The 24,853-nt window shown below is 43.0% G+C and overlaps 1 protein-coding gene across 1 annotated transcript; it reads right to left on the minus strand.

The window, feature by feature from the left end:
• Nucleotides 1–532: 532 nt before the first annotated feature.
• Nucleotides 533–24,359, minus strand: LOC132866834 (uncharacterized). Its single transcript, XM_060899608.1, has 7 exons — nucleotides 24,202–24,359; nucleotides 23,745–24,041; nucleotides 22,733–23,065; nucleotides 16,213–16,272; nucleotides 15,373–15,480; nucleotides 15,214–15,254; nucleotides 533–1,936 (listed from the first exon to the last, which is right to left on the minus strand). The coding sequence occupies exons 1-7, from the start codon at nucleotides 24,239–24,241 to the stop codon at nucleotides 1,661–1,663; spliced, it is 1,155 nt and encodes a 384-aa protein (XP_060755591.1). The 5' UTR covers nucleotides 24,242–24,359; the 3' UTR covers nucleotides 533–1,660.
• Nucleotides 24,360–24,853: the final 494 nt, after the last annotated feature.

The following is a 24,853-nucleotide window of genomic DNA, read 5'->3' on the forward strand; positions in this document are numbered from 1 at the left end:
ATGGTATATACTGTACGCCCAAAAGACACAGAAAAAGCATCACTCTAGTCAGTGACCGTTACAATTATTGCCATGGAAGATCACTTTTAGGACACGTTTTTCATTTTGTTATTTGACAATTTGCATAAATGTAGGTTGTGACAGGCTAAATATAGAAAATGAGGTGTTAAATACTGCAGTGTGAATTTTACTTTCGTAACTGCACAAAACTTCCACACTTCTCTCTCCACACAGAAAAGATGCTTCTGCGTTAGAAACATACAGGAAATTAAAGGTTGGATTTAATGACGTGTGTAAGAGTTAATGCAAAAAGAGAATGTTCTTCAAGTAATTTACAGTGGATGCAATTTAGTTTTAATTGACTGAGTTCAAAAAGAAGCTAAATCCATTTTAAAAAACAGAGTGCAGTAGACTATTGAAAGATGATGAAAATAAATCTGCAAAAAATACTACTACATGGTTCTAAAATGCACATTTTTTAAGAGGAGCATAAAAGATTCATTATGTATGTTAAAAAAGCAAAAAAAGTTCATACAGATGCTACACATGAGTAGTCGGCTTTATATCCAAACACATTTCACAATTAAAATGCACAATATCGCTCAGCAGGAAACTTGTTACAAAATGTGTTATCAAGCGATCTCCTATCTAATTCATGTTGCTGCCACAGCCATCGGTGGCCAGACTTTCAGGAGAACAGAACTGGCTGTGCTGTGTGAGTGGGAGGGATGGTGTTACTCCCTTCTCTGACAGGGTGACTCTGACCAGTTGTGTGTATCTTTGTGTTCAGGGATATATGAGCTGTTCAGCTGCTCTGTGATGGAGCATGAGCAGGGGCTGGAAAAGGTGCAGTGGCTTCACATGTCCTGGAGGAAGCACAAGGTCACCTTCACCATTCAGAGTTGGTCGCTGTTGTGTGATGGGGAAGAGCTAGCTAGTGGGGGAGTTGGTAAATTACCAGTGGGAGGAAATCTACAATAAAATATGTAATAGGTTTCGTGTTCTATGAAAGTGCGTCAGTGATGGGCCTGAAAACCATAACACTGATCTATTCTTGGTTAAGGAAACGATGAGTCAAATATAAAAATCCACTTCAAGATTTTCCCATAAACTGCATTAGTAAAGCAGATATATTGCCTTGACTCATTTCCTGTCTTCTCATGTCTTAGTACAGTATATTATACAGACTGTGTACTCACTACCCAGTTTCAAAAAAAAAAAAATGTGAATAAATGCACAAGAAATATGCTTTAAAAATGAGTTATCTTTGGACAGCTAGTATCTGGGCTGAATGGCTGGTGAATACAAAATTCAGAGCCAACCGAGTTGAATTCACGTCCCTGGACCTGTGCTGAACATGTGCACAGATTTTGATTGTAACAGGATACCAAGGTTTACGTAGCTGCCATTTTCTGTCTTAATTGCTAAAAGTTTTAGTGAATGTGAATTATTTTTACTGAGTTCTCATTCAGATTATCAGCATATGAAGCTTTGTAGAAAGAGGGCTACAATTAGAGTGGACTGAATCTAATGAACTGGAAATCAGTTTCAGTTGCAATAAACTGAGTCCAGTTGTCTGGGCTCTACTAAACTTGATTATATTTGTTGGTTTTGGAAGTTAGGCACTGGTAGATTGAATATGCTGAGTTGGTGTTGGGGCCTATACTCTGGTAGATTGAATCTGACTGATGGTGGGATTTAGGGTCTGGTAGACTGAATTTGATTGCTTGGTGTTAGGGTCTAGGGTCTGGTAGACTGAATCTGATTGGTTGGTGTTGGGGTTTAGGGTCTGATAGACTGAATCTGATTGGTTGGTGTTGGGGTCGAGGGTCTGATAGACTGAATCTGATTGGTTGGTGTTGGGATTTAGGTTTTGGTAGTCCAGATGCATTATGCTGTTCTGACTCTGAGGTGGATCATTTTCATAATCAGCAGTCTGAAATAGAGATGAGCAGATCATAAAACAATCATTCCAACATGAAAATTAAAGCAGTAAATGATACACTGCAACCACGCTATAACAAACTCCTTGGGGGACCTCCTTGCTCAACCACGCCCTCGCTGCCAGACAATAAAAGTATGTGTGGCAGCGAGGGCGTGGTTGAGCATCAGCTGTGAATGATGAGGAATCGGGTTTAACAAGCAGGTAATGTGACGAGTTAGACTTGTGTCTATTTACTGGCTGTCTATTAAGATGTCTCTGTGTGTCTTTCAGATAGCCAGTAACGAGAGAGACCTGTGTTCTCCTGTGTGTGTGTGTGTGTGTGTGTGTGTGTGTGTGTGTGTGTGTGTGTGTATGTGCGTGTGCGTGTGCGTGTGTGACTGAAACCTAAAGTCACTGAAAAGTGAAAGTAAAGTTTTTTTTTTTTTTAAAGATCCCATGGCATGAAATTTTCACTTTCTGAGGTTTTTTAACATTAAAATGAGTTCCTCTGGCCTTCTTAAGTCACCCCAGTGGCTAGAAATTTCATAATGTGTAAACCAACCTATGCCCAACATTTGAGAATGGCGTGTCAAAACGGCGCGTTGATAAGCTCTTCCCTTTACTACGTCAGCAAGGGAGATGATTCCCCCCCCCCCCGGATTCCCACCCACCGTATGGATTGCCCGCCCAGTTGTAGTGAGGCATAGAGGACACGACAACATGGCATCACCTAAGCGAGCGAAACATGGAAATTGCGCTGTACATGGATGTGACAACACAGAAAAGAGTCTGTTTTTACTGCCGACGGGAGAGCCCCTGAAGACGCAGTGGCTTAATTTTATTTACTTCAATAATACGCCGTCGAGTCTACCTAAGACGGTGTATGTTTGTCGGAAGCATTTTCCTGAGGAATGTTTCCACAACTTGGGACAGTACAGGGCAGGTTTTGCACATCAACTGTCACTGAAGCCTGGGTCCGTACCAAGCATCCCTGCCGCATCAGCCACAAACACCGAACAAGTAAGTGTATAACTGTTAAGTTGTTTTGCCTTGTTTTAAAATCGGAGCGTTTGCAATGGCTACATTAGCTGTGTAGCTAACCGCTTCCTGCAGTTAGCCAGGTACTCTGCGCTACCTCTGTTATAATAGCCAATCAAAACAGTTTTTACAAAGACACCCACATTCTTTTTTTAAAGTCACTCGTTCATTTTATTTATTTGTTTGTTCAGTAAAAACCTAAACATTTGTTGAATTTATTTTATTTCCTCGCGTCGCACCTTAATGACATCAGCGTGCGGTATTTTTCCCTGATTCTGGGCCGGGGTGTCGTGAGTGGCAGAGCAGCTCCATCGCTGCAATCCATTAAAAGTCAGCCCTAGATCCAATCTTTTGTCGGGAGCTGAGGTCGAGCGGGCGGCCCTCCAGCGGCACCGGCCGCCCGTGGAGGCAGCGGTTCTCCCAGGGGCGAGTTGGGGGGAGGAAACGGCAAAGTCCCCACTCCTCCATGGTAAAACTGCTCAGTTTTACCATGGGCCTCAGGCTGAAAAAAACCCGACAAAGTCCCAGTTTTACCATGGGCTCGAGTTGTACCATTTTTTTAGACAGGGCGGACGGACCAGGGCATTCGCCCGCCTGGCCGTGCCCGACGAGGAGCGCTCTCGGCCGGCTTGGGAGGCAGATGGAAGCCCCTCCCCCTCCCCCCATGGCACGCCCCCATCCTCTACCCTTCCCCGCCTCCATGCTTCTCATTAGCAACACGACGCACTGGGAAAAGGGCTGAAATGGGGCTTTCTTCCAGGAGGCTATATCTACGTTCCGAGGGTTCATTTCGAGAAAGGCAGCGGATAAAACATCCGGAAGCCTCCACGATCCCATTTAAAGCATCAACAAACCACCATGCCATGGGTCCTTTAAAAATGCACTTTCACCTGTTGCACCTGTCTCCCAGTTGCTCATTGCCCCAGCATACAAGCTGTTGCAGTATGATCCTACAATAATGTCCCATCAGGTTTATGTGCTGAAGAAACTTGTAATCCTGGACTGCTTTTTCTTTGATGACTGAAATGTCTGAGTCATTTTCGCAGCTCATAGATCAAGTTAAAGGATCACGAACAGAGGTGGCGATTTCTTTATCTGTTATGGAAATGACAGAGGTTACGGGTGTATCATTGTCAATGTCCACCCACTGACTCACTGTGTTTTCTGAATCTTCATCGTTCAATTCATTCATGTGTTGCAAATGTGATGTCAATAGTCATTTTGTCTTTTTTATCAATTTTTGATTACTGTTCTCGATAATTGTTAGTGATCGACACCTAAGCGAGGCTCATTAGGCCTTTGCTTTATGGCATTAATACGTGTTAACTTGACTGTGGACTTGATTACTCTGTTTCTCTTGGGGAAGAGGAGTGTATGGCTCAGTGTTTTTTTTAAAGACTGACTCATTGTCAATAGAGGTGGGGTACACGAACTTGGATTGTTATATGCAAAAGTTCAGTCAAAGAGTTTGTTATAGCAGGGTCGCAGTGTATTTTGAAGTAAAACTGACACACATCTAATAATGGATAAATGACATATTGTCTGTGATCATGGTGCAACCCCAAAAATATGGCATACATTTTTGAGTATGTTCGTGGCTCTCAGCACAGGCAGTAATCTAATGAAATGCAGCATAGTTATAAAAATATTGAGTCTGAACAAGTACATTATCAGTGTCACGACTGGGAGGGTACAAGTGCAAATAAGACCCAAAGAGCAGATATGAAAGGCACAGATTAGACTGAGGTGCACCTGATGAGTAGAGCAGTGTGGTGCACAGGCAGGAAGCAGATGCAGCAGCACAGTCAGAAATATCCTGGCTAAATCCAAGGACAGCATCACAGACACAGTGAACAGTCACAGTAATCCCAGGAGAAATCCGAGAACTGCCAGCAATCAATAGCCAGGGAGAAACAGTGTTCAGAAAGTCCCAAAAACAGCAGGCAAAAATGGTATACCAAAAAATGTAATGCAATCCAAGTCAGAAAACCAGGGAAAGGCAGCAGAGAAAAAAACAAACATGAGTGTGAACTTGACATAGTGTAATGGCAAGTATTTTTCCGTATCTTAATTCTTCCCATCATGTTTATATACAGTGACTGAAAGCAAATGCATAGCAGGTGTGCTAGCACAGCGTGGGGAGAATGGGGGAAAATGCAGAGTAGAACATAAAGGTGCAGATGAGGACTTGGAATTTCTGGGTTGGATCACGGCAGTAAACCCCCCCCACCAGACGCCTCTGGGCATCCCAGACAGAGCTTCCATATTCTTATGGTGGAAGTCCCTGATGAGTGACCCTTTGTCCCACCCAGTAAACAACAGCCAGCCTGTGGTGTCAATCTGCCATCCTCATGTCTGTGTGATTGGAGCATAACAGGTGATGTCTGGTACACACCCAAACTCTGCGACAGCGTCAGATAAAGGTTTGGGCCAGAGGGACAGATGCCTCCTCCTCATGTTTGTGGAAAAAGAGGGGCCTGGTAACCAATGCAACACTGGAAAAGGGTCAGCTCATTGGATGATGAAGGAAGGCTGTTATGGGCATATTCAATCCAAGGAAGCACCTGGCTACAGGAGGAAGAATCACCTAATGTCAGGCATCGTAAAGTGACCTCTAACTTCTGATTGGCACATTTTGTCTGCCCATTAGTCTGTGAGTGGTAACCTGAGGAGAGGCTGGGAGTGGCCCTAATGATTTTGCAGAATTCCTTCCCAAAGTGAGCAGAGAACTGAGGACCTCTGTCAGATACAGTGTCTGTCAGCAGACCATGAACACAGAACACATGGTTGATAAACAGTTCTGCCGTCTCCTTAGCTGAAGACAGCTTAGGGAGGGGAATGAAGTGAGCACCCAGGTCCTAACATCCTGCCGCATGGTAGGCTCCCAGAAGTATTGCCTGAGGACAGCAAGGGTCCGGGCTGCCCCAGGGTGACTGACTGGGGGGAGCTGTGCCCCCATTGAAGCACTTGGGAGCGCACACAAGGAGGCACATAAAGGCAGTTGGGTGAGCCATTACCTAGTCCTGGATCACTGGACAGGGCAGTTCGGACAGCAGTTGTTGAGCCAGGTGGCAGCCATGAGAAAATGAGTAGGGAGAATGGGCTCGACAGTGCTTTGCTGAGAGTCTGGAGAAAATTGCCTGGAGAGAGCATCTGGCTTGACATTTTTAAACCCTGGTCTAAAGGAGAGCACAAAGTTAAAGCGGGATAAAAATAATGACCATCTGACTTGATACATGTTGAGGCATTTAGCAGACCTGAGATACTCGAGATTCTTATGATCTGTCCATATGACAAATGGAATCTCAGTCCCTTCCAACCAATGCCTCCACTCTTCCAGGGCCAGCTTTATAGCTAGTAGTTCTCGATTTCCAGTGCCATAGTTGCATTCAGCTGGTGTCAAGCAATGAGAAAAGAATGTGCAGGGGTGTACCTTATTTTCCTTGGCTGACCTCTGGGACAAGACAGCCCCAGCACCTGTGTTGGCGGCGTCTACTTCAAGAATGAGCTGAACAGCAGGGTCAGGAATGATGACAGAGGGGACCATGGAGAATCTCCTCTTAAGAGAAGAGGCAGTTTCAACATGGTTGGTCCATGAGAAGGGGTGCTTGGAAGACTGGAGTTCAGTCAGGGGAGCAGCAATGGTGCTATAGTTCCTGATAAACCTCTGTTAGAAGTTGGTAAACCCCAAAAAGCACTGCAGTTTCTTACAGGAAACTTACAGGCCACTCGGACACCACCTTGACCTTTGTCTGTGTCCATTTGGACCACCCCAGGGGATATCACAAAGCCCAAGAAGGACACGGTGTGCTTGTAAAACTGGCACCACCCTGCTTTGGCAAAAAGTGGGTTCTCTAGGAGCCATTGCAGGACCAGTCTGACGTGGAACCGATGGGCCTCCAATGTGAAGGAGAAGATGAGAATATCGTTAGTTTTTCTTTTTTATCAGACATCTAATTTTAGGTTTGTTTGCCTGACATGTTTCGACGTACGTAACTGTCGTCTTCCTCAGAGTGTCACCGGATGTTGTTGGTGACGCATCTTATCAGCTGATGTTTCCGAAGGCGTGACCTTCCTGTCTGGTTTGACAGATCGGTCACATCTTCTGCTGTCCGTTCGTCCCCTGCAAGATGGCACTCCAGGTATGGGACAGCATGTATGCTCCCTCATCCTGGTTGATGGTCCTCGGGCTTCGCTTTCGGATCTCCATGGCCTCCCTGATCCAGCGCTGATGTTTGTTATCTTCTGTGCGGATGACTCTGGCATTCCCCCAGTCCATAATGTGATTTTCTCTTTTGCAGTGGTCTGTTATGGCTGACTTGTAATTTTCCTGTTGTGCCTTTTCTTTTATTGTTCAGGTTTGTCTTATAGCTGTCTCCTTTTTGCACTCTTTCTTATGTTCATTGTTCCTTGTGGTGAAGCTCCTCCCTGTCTCCCCGATGTAGGTTTTATTGAATGATTGGCATGGACTCTCATATATGGTGTTACATTTGTTTTCTGGATGCATTCTGTCTTTGGGATGAACCAGGATCTGACGGAGTGTTGTGTGTGGTTTGACAGGTGTGTTGATGTTGTGTTTCCTCATTACTCTTTGGATGCGTTCCGTTATTCCTCTGATGTATGGCAATATTACTACTCCCCTGTGTTCTTGTTTGTTTTTTCTCTTTCTTCTGTGTTTTGTTGTTCTTGACCTGTTCTGCCCCTTTGGATATTGCCCACTGTGGATATTGACATGCCTTCAGTGCATGTTGTATGTGTTGTTCCTCCTGTTCTTTGTCCTGTGGATCTGTAATTATTGTTGTGCGTTCATGTAATGTTCTGACTACTGATAATTTGTGCATTATGGGGTGTTCCGAAGTCCAGTTTAAATATTGGTTGGTGCGTGTGTGGGTTTTCTGTGTACTTCTATTTTGATGTCCCCATTCTCTGTGTGTTGTATTTTTAGGTCCAAAAATGCTATTGACTGCTCCATTTCCTCTTCATGTGTGAATTTTATGTTGCCGGTATTGTCTATGGTGTTGAGATGGTCAGTGAGATGTTGAGTGTATCCCGTCTTCACTTTTTCCAGTATATCATCCACGTAACATTTCCAGAGTGTTGGTCTGTATTCTGCCGGTATTGTAGTGAGTGCTTTCTGCTCCAGGTCTTCCATGAAAAAAATGCCAAACCAGACAGGAAGGTCACGCCTTTGGAAACATCAGCTGATAAGATGTGTCACCAACAACATATGGTGACACTCTGAGGAAGACGACAGTTATGTACGTCGAAACATGTCAGGTAAACAAACCTAAAATTAGATGTCTGATAAAAAAGAAAAAAAAACCCTAACCATATCTAATATAAGAAAACATGAACATAATTGAGAGAGATGAGAATATCATTGAGATATACAAAGGTGAACTGGTTAATAAAAATCTCATAAGACGTCACTGATCAGGGCTTGGCAGACAGACGCGGTGTTAGTGAGCTCAAACAGAAGACCAAAGTATTCGTAGTGGCCAGTCGGAGTGTTGAATTCTGTCTTCCACTCATCTCCTCCTCTTATTCGTACCAGGTGGTAGGCATTGTGGAAGTCCACTTTAGATTGAGCCCTCTGAAGAAACTTGAAGGCAGTGGACATGAATGGTAGGGGATAACCGTTCTTAAAACTAATAGAATTTAGTCCCTAATAGTCAATGCAGGGCCTGAGGGACTTGTCTTCCTTGTCCACAAAAAAGAACCCTGCTTCTGCCGGGGAGGAAGATGGACAGATGATGCCAGCTGCTAGTGACTCTGAGATGTATTTGTCCATGGCTTCCCACTTCAGTGGAGAAAGAGAATGAATACAACCACTGGGAGGTGTGGTTCCAGGTAAAAGCTCTGTGGTGCAATCTTAGGGCCAGTTGGGGGGGGGGGGGGGGGCAGTGGCATGAGCCTTACTGCAGACCAAAGGTCCTTATATACATTTTTTTTTTTTTGGGGGGGGGACACATGGGGAAGGATTCATTGTCTCATCACGGATGGCAACAAAAGGGGCCAGAGGAGTCTGAGCAGAAGACGGACAGGCAGTGAGCACTGCAGGAGAGTATGGTCCCATCGCTCCAGTTAATGTGGGAGTTTTGGAGGTGTTACCAGGGAAGGCCAAGCAGAATAAGCTCAAGGTCATCATTTATGGCATAGAATGAAATTGTTTTGATGTGACTAAGTCAAGTTTATTTGTATAGTGCTTTTTACAGACATTGTCACAAAGCAGATTTATAAAAAAAATCAAAGACTTTAAACATGATCTAATTTTATTCCGATTTTTATTTTTTACTTGAAACCTTCAAAGTAACTTGGTCTGTGATGTGGGAAATAGGACTGAGTTCATACCCATTCAGATCTTTGGTCATGGGGGGACAAACTAACTTCCACAAAAGGATGCCCAGTTCCTCAGCCCAGGAAGTCATAATAAAGCTTTGGTCAGCACCAGAATCAATGAGGGTTTGGACAGATTGGATCTTATTCTGAAATGACATTTCTGGCATTTTGCAAATGCTTTTATCCAGAGTGATGTACAACATACCCAGAACAGCCTGGGGTTAGGTGCCTTGCTCAAGGGCATTTCAAACATTCCTGCTGGTCCAGCTAATTGAACCAGTGACCTTTTGGTCCCAAAGCTGGTTCTCTAACTATTTAAGCCCTGGCTTCCCCAAAATATAATCTCAACAGTCAATGTTGATCTATACGCAGGAGAAGTATGTGTCGAGACACCTACCTGTATCCCTGCATTTACTGATGCACAGACCTTTTTAACAGGCAGTGGGAGATGAACTGTCCAGACTGTCCACAATAAAAACAGAAACTAGTTTTTCAATGGCACCTTTTTTCTTCTGGAGTTACCTGGGTCCTGCCTGATTGCATGGGCTCTGATTCATCAGGGGTGGCACCCTCCAACAGAGGAATGATGGTCCTGGGTTCGACCCTTCGGCTCCACCTCCGATCTCTATTTACGTAGTTATTGGTGAACATCTGCCTGACTGGCCAGGTCTACCAAGCCATCCAGGCTGTCAGAAGGTCATGAGGTGCAATCTCATCCAAGATGGCATAATTTAGTCCATGAAAGGTATCATAGAAGGTGCTCATTTTCCAGTCGATTGCTACGGCAATAGTCCAGAATTTGATGGGATAATCGTGAACTGACCGAGCACCTTCCTTCTGCCCCTTAACTGTCCCACCATCTCCTTGCCCTTGGGGGAATGGTTAAAAGCCTTCTGCATCTCCTTGGTGAACTCCCTGAAACTTGAACAGCAGGGCATTCTGATGTCCTAAACAGCTGTCCCCCACACTTGTGCCTTTCCTGTTAAACATGCGATGACCTAAGCTACAGTATATGTGAGTTCTCAGAAGGCAAGTCAGATGCCTGAAGCTCCATGGCTATGGAGTACTGTGAGAGGAATGAACAGCAGGTCCCAGGCGCACTGTGATATGGCTGTGGAGCAGGGAGATGAAGCTCATGGGGGGTGTTAAGGTGAAAGGTATGGGTGATGGAGGATGTGTTCTGGTGAACTGCTATGATCTCTTGCTGATGAGATCTGAAAATTGAGCCCTGTTTTTCCAATACAATTTTGAGGGAATCATAGTCTGCTGGGTCCATCGTGTGGCTGAAAAATTTGTCAGAATGGGGAGGTTGCATGTGCAGATAGCACCCAAAGAGCAGATAAGAAAGTCACAGATTAGACTGTTGTGTACCTGATGAGTAGAGTGGTGAGGTGTACGAGCCGGAAGCAGATGCAGCAATGCAGTCAGAAATATCCTGGCCAGATCCAGGAACGGCAGAGCAGACACAGAGTAAAGTCACAATAAACGCAGGAGAAATCCGAGTGCTGCCGGCAATCGATAGTCTGGGAGAAACTGTGTCCAGAGTTAGTCATGGTCAAAAAGTCCCAAAAACAGCAGGCAAAAATGGTATACCAATAAACATAATCCAAGTCAGAAAACCAAGAAAGGGCAGCAGAGAAAAAAAAAACAACACGAGCATGAAGTTGACATCGCATAATGGCAAGTATTTTTCCATGTCACCCCATCATGTTTATAGAGAGTGACTAAAAGCAAATGCATAGCAGGTGTGCTAGCACAGTGCGGGGAGAATGGGGAAAACATGGAGTGGTGCACAAAGGCACAGGTCAGGATTTGGAAGTTCCAAGCTGGATTGTGACAATCGGGAGGTGTGGATTCCAATTAAGAATGGTGTTTGCATTTTTCTAATGACAATAGATTTCAGTTTCAGGTTTCACAAATTTGGTGGTTGTAATAAACCACTAGTCAGTATCTTGTCTTCTTTCTCATATTATTATTATTATTATTATTATTATTATTATTATTATTGGTTCGTATTTGTGGCATTGTCAATCCAACCACTGAGGTGCACAAGCCAGTGCATTCTCTAGCACCAGTCCCAAGCTCAGATAAATGGGGAGGGTTATATCAAGAAGGGCATCCGGTGTAAAACTCAGGCCAAATCAACTGATGAAGAGGACTTTCATACCAGATCGGTTGAGGCCTGGGTTAACAACCACCACCAATGAAACTGTTTCCCAGTGAGGTATGGCATCAGGCTAGAGGCCCCACGGACAGTGATGTTTGCAGATGATATTGTCATCTGGAGTGAGAACAGGGAGCAAGTGGAAGAAAACCTAGAAACATGAAGGTATGCACGAGAGAGAAGGGGAATGAAAGTCAGTAGGAGCAAGACAGCATGTATGTGTATGAATGAGTGTGAGGACAGTGGAATGGTACAGCTGCAATGAATATTAGGTGGCCAAAGCAGAGGAGTTCAAACATCTGGGGTCGACTGTATGAAGTAATGGCAAGCACAGAAGAGCAAAGGTAGCAGAGCTGAAGATGCTGAGATTTTCATTGGGAGTGACAAAGTTGGATGGGATGAGAAACAAGAATATTAGAGGGACAGCACATGTAGGACGGCTTGGAGACAAAGTGAGAGAGGTGAAACTGAGATGGTTTGGACATGTACAGAGGAGAGATCCAGGGTATATTGGGAAAAGAATGTTGGAAATTTAGGTGTCAGGTTGGGGGGAAAAAAGATGCGATGAAGGAGGACATGAGGATGGTTGGTGCTAGAGAAAATGATACAGAGGACAGGAGGAGATGGAAGGACGTAGTCCACTGTGGCGACCCCTAATAGGAACAGCCGAAAGAAGATGATTTTTTAGTGGCACTGTCACAAATAAAGATACAGCACATTTAACTGGGCTCCAAGGCTATTGCTAATGTTTGTATGTAGTAAAAGTTCATTATGTCTACCTATTGAAACTATTCTTTAAATTGGTTTTTTAAGACAAGGATTTTTTAAGATGTTACCTTGACAGTTTCGGCGATAAACTTCCACCTTCTTCAAACAGTCACCAGATGTCGAGTGGTGACGTGCCTTATCAACTGATGTTACGCTACGGAGGCGTGAACGTCCCGCCCAATTGGACAGGTAGTTCACGCCTCCTGCTGTCAGGTCGCTCCTCCAGGACAGCGCTCCAGGTGTGTGACAGCGCGTACGCTCCCTCATCCCGGTTCATCGTTCTCTGCGCACGCTTTCGTATCTCCACTGCCTCTAAAATCCAACGCTGGAATCTATTTTCTTCAGCGCGAATGACTCTGGCCTCCTCCCAATTCATTATATGATTTTGTCGTTTACAGTGGTCTGAAATGGCTGATTTTAAGTTTTCTTGGTGTGCTTTTTCTTTTTCGGATCTTGTGAGTCTTTTTGTTGTTTCTTTTTCACATTCTATTTGGTGTTCTTTTTTTCTAGTATGGAAGCATCTGCCCGTTTCTCCAATATAAACTTTATTACATGAACGGCAAGGGATTTCATATATGACGTTGCATTTATTGTCCAGTTGTATTTTGAAATATACAACTATATACAGAATATATATATATATATATATATATATATATATATATATATTCTGTATATATATATATATATATATATATATATATATATATATATATATATTCTGTATATATATATATATATATATATATATATATATTCTGTATATATATATATATATATATATATATATATATATATATATATATATATATATATTTCTGTATATATTTCTGTAAATATATACAGAAAACCTACACACACCGACCAATATCTTCTCTGGACATCTGAACATCCCATCGCACACAAAATGTCAGTAATCAGAACACTATACGACCGAGCACAGAGCATCACGGAGGAGAAAGACAGACAGGAGGAGGACCAACACATCCAACAGGCATTAAAAAACTGCCAATATCCACTGTGGGCAATCCGAAAAGGGAAATTACAGACACAATCAAAGGAAAAAAACAAACAAACAAGGAGAAACACCGAAAAAACAAACCGAGGCTTTGTCACACTACCATACATAAAAGGAGTTACAGAACGCATCCAACGATCCATGAGGAAATACCACATCAACACCCCGGTCAAACCATACAAGAACCTCCGACAGCTGCTAGTTCACCCCAAAGACAAAATACAACTGGACAATAAATGCAACGTCATATATGAAATCCCTTGCCGTTCATGTAATAAAGTTTATATTGGAGAAACGGGCAGATGCTTCCATACTAGAAAAAAAGAACACCAAATAGAATGTGAAAAAGAAACAACAAAAAGACTCACAAGATCCGAAAAAGAAAAAGCACACCAAGAAAACTTAAAATCAGCCATTTCAGACCACTGTAAACGACAAAATCATATAATGAATTGGGAGGAGGCCAGAGTCATTCGCGCTGAAGAAAATAGATTCCAGCGTTGGATTTTAGAGGCAGTGGAGATACGAAAGCGTGCGCAGAGAACGATGAACCGGGATGAGGGAGCGTACGCGCTGTCACACACCTGGAGCGCTGTCCTGGAGGAGCGACCTGACAGCAGGAGGCGTGAACTACCTGTCAAATTGGGCGGGACGTTCACGCCTCCGTAGCGTAACATCAGTTGATAAGGCACGTCACCACTCGACATCTGGTGACTGTTTGAAGAAGGTGGAAGTTTATCGCCGAAACTGTCAAGGTAACATCTTAAAAAATCCTTGTCTTAAAAAACCAATTTAAAGAATATTGCTAATGTTTGTTTGTGGAGATTAAATTGCTGTATATTTGATTCTTTGTACCTAATAGCAATGGGTGTATCCAAAACAAGTAATTAGGAGTAACCATATACTGTACTTTTAGCCATGTACTAAAATCACTGCAACATTGGACTGTAATGGACACAGCCGCTGTTGTAGCACCACCCGCATCAGGGAATATGGCCTTTTTGCAGTATGAAAATGGGGCCCACAATAGATAATGACTCAGTGAAAAGGGATATGCAAAGATTTTTGCTGCACATTTAGTTTCTATGCTGCTTTTTACTGCACAACTTGAGTCCCCACTGTTCTGTAGAGTTTCAAGTTTTACCTCCAGCTAATTAGCTCATCATCAGTCCCTTCAGAGGTTAGGTCAGGTATGTTTTTAGTGGGGGGGCATTCAGAGCAATGGAACTGGAGGACTGTCACCTTTGTTGTGAACTCTACGATAGAAATATGGCGTGCCAAGTGTCACCGGGCCCATTTCATGGACGAAATCCATTTCGTCCATCACAGAATGCATTTCGTCCATGAAATGGGCCCGGTGACACTTGTCACCCCATATATAAACTTATACTGCCTGGAAGCCCTGCTTCCTTCCCTCATCTAACATGCCTTTCCTTCTGTGAAGGGAAATGAAGAATTTCTTGAGTTCAATAATATGAAAAAAAATCTATCCATGTTTTGACTAAAATTAGACAAACATAGATTTAATGATATTTAATTCCATGTATTAGGGATGCCACTGAAATATTTTAGCTAAAATTGGTTGAAAGAGTTGCTTTCAGTTTTTGTCCATAAAAGAAAAAAATTGATGAAAAAAGTGATTTTATAAAGACTAAATGTGCTTGCAACAAAGTTTGAAATCAAACTACAAACAATGTTAATGGTGATGAAAATGAGAAAGTGGTTTAAATTTGCTGTTTTTCCTGCATCGGTCAGTATGTAGTCATATTCAAACATGTTGAGCAGCAGAACGCCTTCATCACTATTTTAAATCAGCAAATTGTGAGCAGTGAAAAAAAAAGTCAGTATTGCACAAGCCAAATGGAAACAGTTGGAAATGTCTGCATGCGAGTAATGAATAGATTACATTTTCACACTTTATCTGTATTCTTATTTTAATGCAGCAGATTAATTGCCACCCACCATGGTATTTGTTTCTGTCTGCTGACTTACAAATGTAGAATCTGCAAAAAAAGGGAGATTTTAGCATGAAAATTTTGGCAGAGGTGTGTGTGTGTGTGTGTGTGTGTGTGTGTGTGTGTGTTTGCAGGCTGGTGCTTTGTGTTTATAAAGAAACAGTACCTTGTGTCTTGTTGCTTCTCAACTGGCAGACGAGTAAAAATCCTCCCATCAGTAGCACAGTCACACACACACTGATGATGATGATGAGTACGGGAGCTTGTGCTAAACCTGCATTTGTGTACAATATTCACCTTAAAGCAAACATGTGTTGCAAGACCAGTGCATTAATAGTGTTTCAGATCTTTTATGGCTTTTTCCAACCACAATCAGTGGCGAAAGCACAACCCATCCTGTCCTAGAGCAGGTTAACTTGAAGTGTCTTGCTTACAATTGCAGATGCATTCTAGTGCACTTTGCGAGCGAAGGCATTGTTGTTGAGAGAGTGCTGCTGCGTTAACTAAAGGACGTGCTACTGTGAAAGTCACACGTTCGGCCAAGCTTTATGTTTAGCTGCCATTTAAAGTTCATTGAAATTTAACATTGATCTAATTTGCCATTTGAAATATGATTCATTACTTGTGGTGTAAGATTATTTTATACCTCAAACTTGCTGTTTAGAGCATCAGACTGTGTGAGGATTCCTGTCTCTGTGGCCAGTTATTTACCTTATCTCAGGGCCAGGCTCCATTGTACAAGGGCCAGACTGTGGAATGGACTTTTTGTTAGGTCAGGCTGTGCTACACACAGGGGCGCCCTCAGAAATTTTGGGTCCCATGAAAGATTAGAATTTTGGGCCCCCCAACTTTGCCCACCCTCGCCACAATTGCACTATTGTCGTTATTTGACTTTTGATAGCCCATGGACCGTTATTAGTAACACTTTAATCTAGCAAACTGTATATGGTGCTCGCTCATTAAAAACTTCAATCCTAAAGCATTTATGGGTTGTATTGCTGCTTACCTCCTTCTCCAAAGGGGGGTTCAGTGGTTTGGTAGGGCGGAGGTCCCCCTGAGGCTGAAGCTGTGCATATTTAGGGCACCCCATTAGTTATGAAACTGGTTATTAGCACTAGTTATTAGCACCAGCATAACATAATATTTCATCTTATCACACAAGTCAGTTCAGTTATTAAAATGGAAAAAATGTCACTGTACAAACTGTAAAAGTGTTCTCTTGATAGGCTAATCCAACCATGTTCATACTGTTCATTTACCATTCGCTAATATTTTGAACACACACGTGAGCGATAGCTACCTTTCTTTGGGAAAAACTGAGTGACCAGTTGCCTGCCTCTCCGGTCCCTCTCAGCTTTCAGCTGCCTTTCTTTACGTTTTTGACAGCCACTCTTCATATTTAGCGATCATAGACTGTACGCACTCCACTGCTGGCTGGCTGGCTGCTGCACCGCGACACAGCAGCAAGTAGCGTTGCACTGATCAGCACACAGATTTAACGCATCGCGCTTCTACCAGAACTGGACCGTACCATTTCGCAAAAGGGGGAGGGTTAAATGACAATATGTTGAAGAACTCAAGAAATAGACAACCTTGTTCAATTAGCTCATTTTACCAGATGGAATATTGCATTGTTGTTATTTCAAAAGTCTTATTAAAATCATATTATCAGCCCCTTAAAAGGCCCCATGGCAGTGCTGGGCCCCTAGAATTGTTCTAACCTTTCCCCCCCGGCGGCGCCCATGGCTACACACACACACACACACACACACACACACACACACACACACGGTGAAATCAAAAGCTGAGCTGAGGAACAATGAGTTTAAATTTTTTAGAGGATTGTGTGTGTGTGTGTGTGTGAGAGAGAGAGAGAGAGAAAGAGAGACCATATTGTGGTCCTCACCACTGATTATCATTCTAAGGACATTTCACATGACAAAGACAGACTTGTTATTTATTCAGTAGTAAAACCCTTAAAATGTCATATGGTAAGAAATACGAGCAGGTCTGTTTTTCTTTTGAAGATGGTGGAAGGTATGGTTTTGCGAATGAGAAGCCTGTATTGGGCAGCCAATCAGAAGTCTGTGTTCAAACAAAGAAATGTCCTTTTACAATGATTTTAATAGGATCTGCCATTTTGTTGTGGGGTGGTACTAAGGTTGGTCTCTCAGGGGGCCTTTAAAAAGAGTAAGCGGAAGTTTAGAAGCCAGTGGGTTCTGGACTTGCTTGGCATCGAGAATGTATGTTTGTTTGTTTGTTTGTTTGTTTGTTTCAAGGTAACTTCTTTTGTATACACTACCGTTCAAAAGTTTGGGGTCACCCAGACAATTTTGTGTTTTCCATGAAAAGTCACACTTTTATTTCCCACCATAAGTTGTAAAACGAATCGAAAATATAGTCGAGACATTTTTTTGGCCATTTTGAGCATTTAATCGACCCCACAAATGTGATGCTCCAGGAACTCAATCTGCTCAAAGGAAGGTCAGTTTTATAGCTTCTCTAAAGAGCTCAACTGTTTTCAGCTGTGCTAACATGATTGTACAAGGGTTTTCTAATCATCCATTAGCCTTCTGAGGCAATGAGCAAACACATTGTACCATTAGAACACTGGAGTGAGAGTTGCTGGAAATGGGCCTCTATACACCTATGGAGATATTGCACCCAAAACCAGACATTTGCAGCTAGAATAGTCATTTACCACATTAGCAATGTATAGAGTGTATTTCTGATTAGTTTAAAGTGATCTGCATTGAACAGAACAGTGCTTTTCTTTCAAAAATAAGGACATTTCAAAGTGACCCCAAACTTTTGAACGGTAGTGTATGTGTATTTTTGGCTGCGCCTGATGTTCAGATTTCCATGACAGTGGCAGAATGAATCACTTTGTACAGGTGCAGAGGATAAGATAATTCTGGAAGATAGTTCTGGTTCTGCTGAGTTCTCTGCAACAGGACCGCGGTCCTTTTTATCCTGGGTGGCAACCGAGCCAGGATGATTTCTCTTTTTAGGAGTCTTCATTGAATTAAGGAGGTGTGAATCCAGGAGTAGGACGTATCCAGATACCAGGTTTGGATCACTCTTAGTTTTCTTCCTTGGCTTCCGCTGGTCCAGCATGATTGAATCTTGTCTGGCTTCACCTTCATGGTCTTTTGGGGGTATTTAAGCCACTACATGACAGCATCATGGTGATCCAGTGCAGTGCAATGATGCACTACAGTCTGCCCTTGTCCTTGGCAGTGGCAGCAGCATACCAGACGGTGATGGAGGAGGTGAAGATGGACTCGATGGCATTGTAAAAGTGCGCCATCATTGTCTTTGACAGATCAAACTTCTTCAATTGCCACAGGAAGTACATCCTCTGTTGTGCTTTCTTGGTCAGAGAGCACACATTCATCTCCCACGTGAGGTCCTGAGTAATTATAGTGTCCAGGCAGTAGAAATACTCCACAGAGGTTATTGCAGTGTTAAGCAAAGTGATGAGGGAGACTGTGGCAGAGCTCCTCCTGAAGTCTACAATCTTCTCCACTGTCTTTAGAACATTGAGCTCCAAGTTGTTCTGCCTGAACCACGACATCAGATCTCCCACCTGTAGGCAGACTCCTAATCAGAGATGAGTCCAATGAGGGTGGTGTCATTTGTGAACTTCAGGAGCTTGACAAACTGATGACTGGAGGTGCAACTGTTGGTGTACAGGGAGAAGAGTACAGGAAAGAGAACACACCCATGGGGGGGGGTCCAGAGTTGATGGTTCAGGAGTCAGAGACACATTTCCCCAGCTTCATGTTCTGCCTCCTGTTAGACAGGAAGTCAGTGATCCACCTGCAGGCGGAGTTAGGCATGCTCAGCTGTGAGAGTTTGTCTTGCAGAAAAGCCAGGATGATGGTGTTGAAAGCAGAACTGAAATTCACAGACAGGATCCTAGCATTGGTTTCTGGGGAGTCCAGGTGCTAGAGGATGAAATGCAGAACCATGTTAACAGCATCATCTGCAGATCTGTTGGGTCTGTAGGCAAACTGCTTGAGGTCCAGGAGCAGGTCAATGATGGCTTTAAGGTGGTGATTCACAAGGTGCTCGAAGGATTTTATAACTACAGAAGTCAGGATGATGGGTCTCGTCTTTTAATCCTGTGATCCTTGGCTTTTTGGGGAACGGGATAATGGTGGAGGCCTTGACGCAGGCTGGCACATGGCATGTCTCCAGTAAGGTGTTGAAGATGTCTGTGAACACCAGAGATAGCTGATCAGCACAATGCTTCAGGGTAAATGGTGAGACAGAGTTGGGACCTGCTGCTTTGCGGGGTTCAGCTTCTTAAAGAGCTTGTTGATGATGATGCCTTTATTGTCACTAGTCACAAGTACCAGCGAAAATTAGCCATCAACCTGTCCATACATATACACATACATACAATTAACACAGGGGGAGTTGACAGGACAGGAAGACAGGGATGAAAAATACAGTAGTAACATGAGGGGAGGGGAGGAGAAAAAAACAACCCACACACTATGCTCCTGGAGGAGTACAGTGTGGAAACATAAAAAAAACCCTCAGCACATAAGCACAAAACAACACAAGTACACTTTACAACATGAAAACTCAGGACTTGGGGGGGGGAACGGGGAGGGGGGGCGATCAGGGGTGGGGGTAAAAAGGGGGGGAGGGTAGGGGGAGGGGAGGAGGTAGAGGTAACCCAGCGCAAGCAAGCAGACGTCCGCTCCTGCAGCCATGATGGCGCTGGGCTGGTCACGCACCCGCTTGTCACACTGGGGGTGAAGCAGCGACCACGGGAAGAGGGGGGAGGAATACGAGAGAGTCTAACAGCAGTGTTCTCCAGGGGACTTGTTGTCCCAGCAACGGCCTTGGCCAAGGCCAGTGCTGGCTCGGGAGCCGAAAGTAGATAAGATTGGAATTTGTTTGGTCTTGGCGAGCAGACGCATTCTGTTTTGCACAACTACTCTGTATGTCCATTCTGTCCATGTTGGTCTCCAAATCGATCCAATTTCCATTGCAAAGCCGAAAGCTTCTCCATGATGTTATCCATGTTGCGGTTCAAGTTCTGAATAGCCACAGTCTGAGTGCTGATAGCTCTGCCCAGCACTTCAATCATGTCGCGCAGCTTTATGGGGCTTTGAACAGCTGTCACTGTTTTCTGATTTCCTCAATAAACCAGGGCAATGCCTAATCCAATCAGCAAAAGTCCTGTAATCATAGTTCCGAATAGGTAGATGACTTCAATGTTCTCCACAGAAAGAACCGCCAGGCACACGACCCGCCACCGCTCTCACACATCCATCGTATCCGGCTGCGAACTTTCCGCCAGGACAGGCTGGTTCCCCCGAACCCAGTCTTCTCGTCGAGAAGATTGTGTCAATTGCGTGAAGAGACCTGTTTATCAATTCCATGGTTTTAGTTTGAAGAGCAGTGCGGAGAGAGTCTCTCAAAAGTATAGACACTAGACAGATGAGACAGCAGAAGCAAGAAAGATAAGGGAAGGGAGAGGGAGAAAATGTGACCACCTTCCGCGAGAGCACAGAACTTGCCTCCATCTCCAGAATGGAGACAAGTTTCTAAACTTGTTCTGAGACTTTAAACCTGTCCCTGTCCCCAGATGTGTATGCTTCTATCTTTTGCAAGTTTAGCTGGCTGAGCTTATCTGTGAACCAGTGTTTATCATAATTTGTAGCTCACTCTGGTATGTGATGGAACGCAACAGTCCTCACAGAAGCTGACATAGGACGTCACAGCCTCTGTGTACTCATTCAGACTATTGGTAGTGGTCCTGAACACATTCCAGTTTGTACAGTCCAAGCACGCCTGAAAGTTCCCTCCATAGTCTCATTGCTCCACTTCTTTGATGTCCTAACTGCAGGCTTCCTCAGCTTTAATTTCTGCCTGTATGCAGGAATCAGGTGGACGATGACGTGGTCAGAGTGGCCCAGTGCAGCGCGGGGGACGGCGTGATGGGCATTGTTGACTGTAGTGTAGCAGTGATCCAAAATATTCTCCCTAGTCGGGCATTTAATAAACTCCTTGTATTTGGGTAGTTTGTGGCTGAGGTTACCTTTGTTAAAGTGCTAGTCTAATGAAAATTACATCATAAAATCCCGGGTTTTCTGTGTGTGATATGCTCAAATAGGTTGTACATTTGATAAATGAAAATTTGGTTTGAAAAATAATGTTTTTGTGTTTGAATTCTGTTCCAAAAATCATTAAACGCTTGTCTGCCATTATTAGATTGCAGTGATTTAGAGGTCAGCGGCACTGCGCCACTGCCTTCTTTTGTGTCCACACAGACTCTGTACTATTCTCTGCAATTGCATGCATTCTTGATACTGATTCTTTTGAAAAAGATGACGAAAGTTCTTTAAATTCATCCTCAATCTTTCACTGGTTGTCTGAGGACGGTTTAGAACCTATAGCCACGGAGAAAGAGGCGGATGAATACACGAGCAACTTAGCTTGTGAAGAAGAGCAGCAACTGCTCCTGTGGTTTTCTGGAACCCAGGAAGTTATTACAGGGTACAAATCGAAGTTTGCTTCTCCATTTTTTTTTTTTTCTGATTTGGTGTTCAACTTTCACAGGTATGATAAAACAGTGTCTCTTTGTAATTGTCATCTTTGTAACCTCACTTTGTATGTACAAGACTAAATAATGGCAATAAACAGACACTTTCAGTGCTGCAGCCGGGTTCATCTCCAAAACTAAGCTGCTCATAAAACTACAACGTTTTCTAGTTCTAACAGTAACAATTAGGGCCATGTAGACCCTTTCTATTTTGTGTGGGTGGGGGGGGGGGGGGTGTCAGCACACAATTACCCCTGTTTATTTTTTACTAAAACCACCATATCTCTGTAACCATAAAAGATTTTTTTTTCAAAATTCCAAAACCTACAATCTTATGGTGTCCCTTTACAGAGAGCTGATTTTAAGATGAATTTAATCTGTTTGAAATTTTAAGGTAAAGTTCCAACAATAATCGTGGAATTGGCACGAAAGATAAGGTCATTATAAGATTAATTTATAATCACTCTGTGATAAACTTCCCTGTGTATTTCTGAATCTTGTCATTGCCTTTTTGTCCACTGAAACACGTGGCATTTTATTGCATCTAAAACCATGATTTCAATATCAAAGTAATGGACATGCCATCCTGTTATATCTCTCTCAACTAACTCGGGTTTTTTTTTTTTTTGTATTTATAGGCTCTGAAAGAGATTCTCTCACAACATAAGCAAAATGTCTGCTATTCAATTAATCCTGTATCTTCAGCTACAAGTAATACGTTATATCCATCTTCCGTCAAATACTACCTGTAAACAAAATAAACTGTCTAAACAACCACTCTCTCTTCCTTTTGCTATTTCATCCAAGTGTGCTATAGCCAAAACAACTAAAGCATCTGTGTCTACTGTTGTACAAATAGCAGCTTCTCCTTTTTCAAATACTGCATCATCCGCAAAAAAAGGAAACAGACTTTATTGTTTCAGTAATTCAGTGCAGTATGATGGGAAAAAAAAATTCTCACCAGTAACTTGGAGCTGAATTTCTGTGAAGAGCGAGTGATAATGGACTGCAGTCCCTTCAATATGAACTGCACAGGAATAAACTCCTCCATCATCTTCTCTCACATCACTGATGATCACACTGAAAACGCTACTCCTCCCGTCATCAGAAATGGAGAATCTGCCGTTCTGATACGCTTCTTTGGCACTTGTGAAGATCACTTCAGTTCCAGTGGAATCATCCAATTTGAAAAAGGACTTGACATTTGTTTCAAACTCTGTTGGAAAGGAGCAGCTGATCATCACAGTCTCTCCCAGATATCCGGTTACTGATTTTATCTCACTACAGCATGGATCTGTCAATCACACAAACTGAATTAGTGTTGAATTATTTATCTCCCAGCTGGCATGAGTTCAGCTTTTACTGAAATGTAGGTTTATGTGCTTAATGTGATTCTACTCTTAAAGCAAAATTAACAGGATTGAATTAGAAATTTCCATCCATCCATTATCTGTAACCGCTTATCCTGTACAGGGTTACGGGCGAGCTGGAGCCTATCCCAGCTGACTCTGGGTGAGAGGCGGGGTTCACCCTGGACAAGTCGCCAGGTCATCACAGGGCTGACACACAGACACAGACAACCATTCACACTCACATTCACACCTACGGTCAATTTAGAGTCACCAGTTAACCTAACCTGCATGTCTTTGGACTGTGGGGGAAACCGGAGCACCCGGAGGAAACCCACGCGGACACGGGGAGAACATGCAAACTCCGCACAGAAAGGCCCTCGCCGGCCACGGGGCTCGAACCCAGACCTTCTTGCTGTGAGGCGACAGTGATAACCACTACACCACCGAATTGAAATTTTATTTCACTGTGTTTTATATTTCTGTTTATTTGTTTAAATAAATCAAGATGAAATTAGTTTCTAGATATGAGATCAGCTGTACCTCGTGCATTTATACTGGATTACACAAAAGAAAAACTAATGGCTAAATCTATCAGATGTCAAAGATTCTAAAATTTCTCACCACTTTTCACTTTCAGGTCAATGTTTTCACTCCACACTCCAATCTCTCCATACTCATACAGTCCTGTATCCTGTAAACTCAGACTTCTGAAGATCAGTGAAATTAATCCATCAGTGTTAAACAGAGTAAATCTGTCCTTATGAAGCACGCTGACTGTAGCCCGAGCTGTTATTAAATCTTCACATACTGTTTTCATTTTGCAAAAATACACAGTCGACCTGGGATTGACTGCATTTTGGAAGTTAATGATAACACGACCTCCAGGGTAACCGATCACATCATCACAGTGCACTGGACCTGCCAATCAAAATGGAAGCATTTCAGTCATTTCTCTGATAATCAACATCTCCAAATTATCTCACTACTACAGTTCAGCATTCAAATAACTGCAGCACAAACTCATAATGGTTCCTCCTTCTCCACTCTGGAGTTCATTATTGAAAGTAGAAGAACTGACCTGACATCAGGTAGAAGGTGATGATGAGGAGGATCTTCATTCTGAACTGAAGTCGAGCTTCACTGATGTTCACAAACAACACAATCCATGATTAAGAATATTTTGTGGAAATGAAAGGATGAAAAACATGCGTATGTTTGTGATTTCTACATGTCTTTGCCTCCAGTTCTCTTGAATTTGGTCAGTTCCTCTTTGTGCAATATGTGTCTATGTGACTCAATCTCACAGTACGTCCCACTGACATGATGAAACTCCGCCATCTCTCAGCTGATCAATTAAGAAATAAACAATTGTACAATGTCATACAAAACACTGGAAACACACCCTCCACCCCCGCCCCTATTTTGGGGTGGTTTTGGAAAAGTTGCTCAAAACCTGACAGTTTTGTGGCCTTTGACTGGTGATGAAATACTTCTTTTTTTTTGTCATTTCCTCTTTCATGCATACACTGATGTGAGTTTGCCATCTATTTCTCTGATGTATTTGTGTATATGATCTTCCCATCAGCACTAATGACCAAATACCTACAGAATCCCAACAGTACATTACAGGTAAAATATGTCTGGAATTACGTCACCACTATCTGATATTATACTGCCATTGGTGTCTGATAATGATGATGATGATAAACAACTTTTTTTTTTGCAATCTC

This window comes from Neoarius graeffei, chromosome 18 (genome assembly GCF_027579695.1).
Source record: "Neoarius graeffei isolate fNeoGra1 chromosome 18, fNeoGra1.pri, whole genome shotgun sequence".
NCBI lineage: Eukaryota > Metazoa > Chordata > Actinopteri > Siluriformes > Ariidae > Neoarius > Neoarius graeffei.

Bases quoted from the DNA above. Each gene is read 5' to 3' on its own strand.
- LOC132866834 (XM_060899608.1), bottom strand. From the start codon at position 24,241: ATGAAGATCCTCCTCATCATCACCTTCTACCTGATGTCAG. The intron at 23,066-23,744 runs GTGAGAAATTTT...TGTGATTGACAG, and splicing joins TGACCTGAAAGTGAAAAGTG to ATCCATGCTGTAGTGAGATA. The intron at 1,937-15,213 runs GTGGGTGGCAAT...TCTCTATTTCAG, and splicing joins AGACAGAAACAAATACCATG to ACTGCTGATTATGAAAATGA.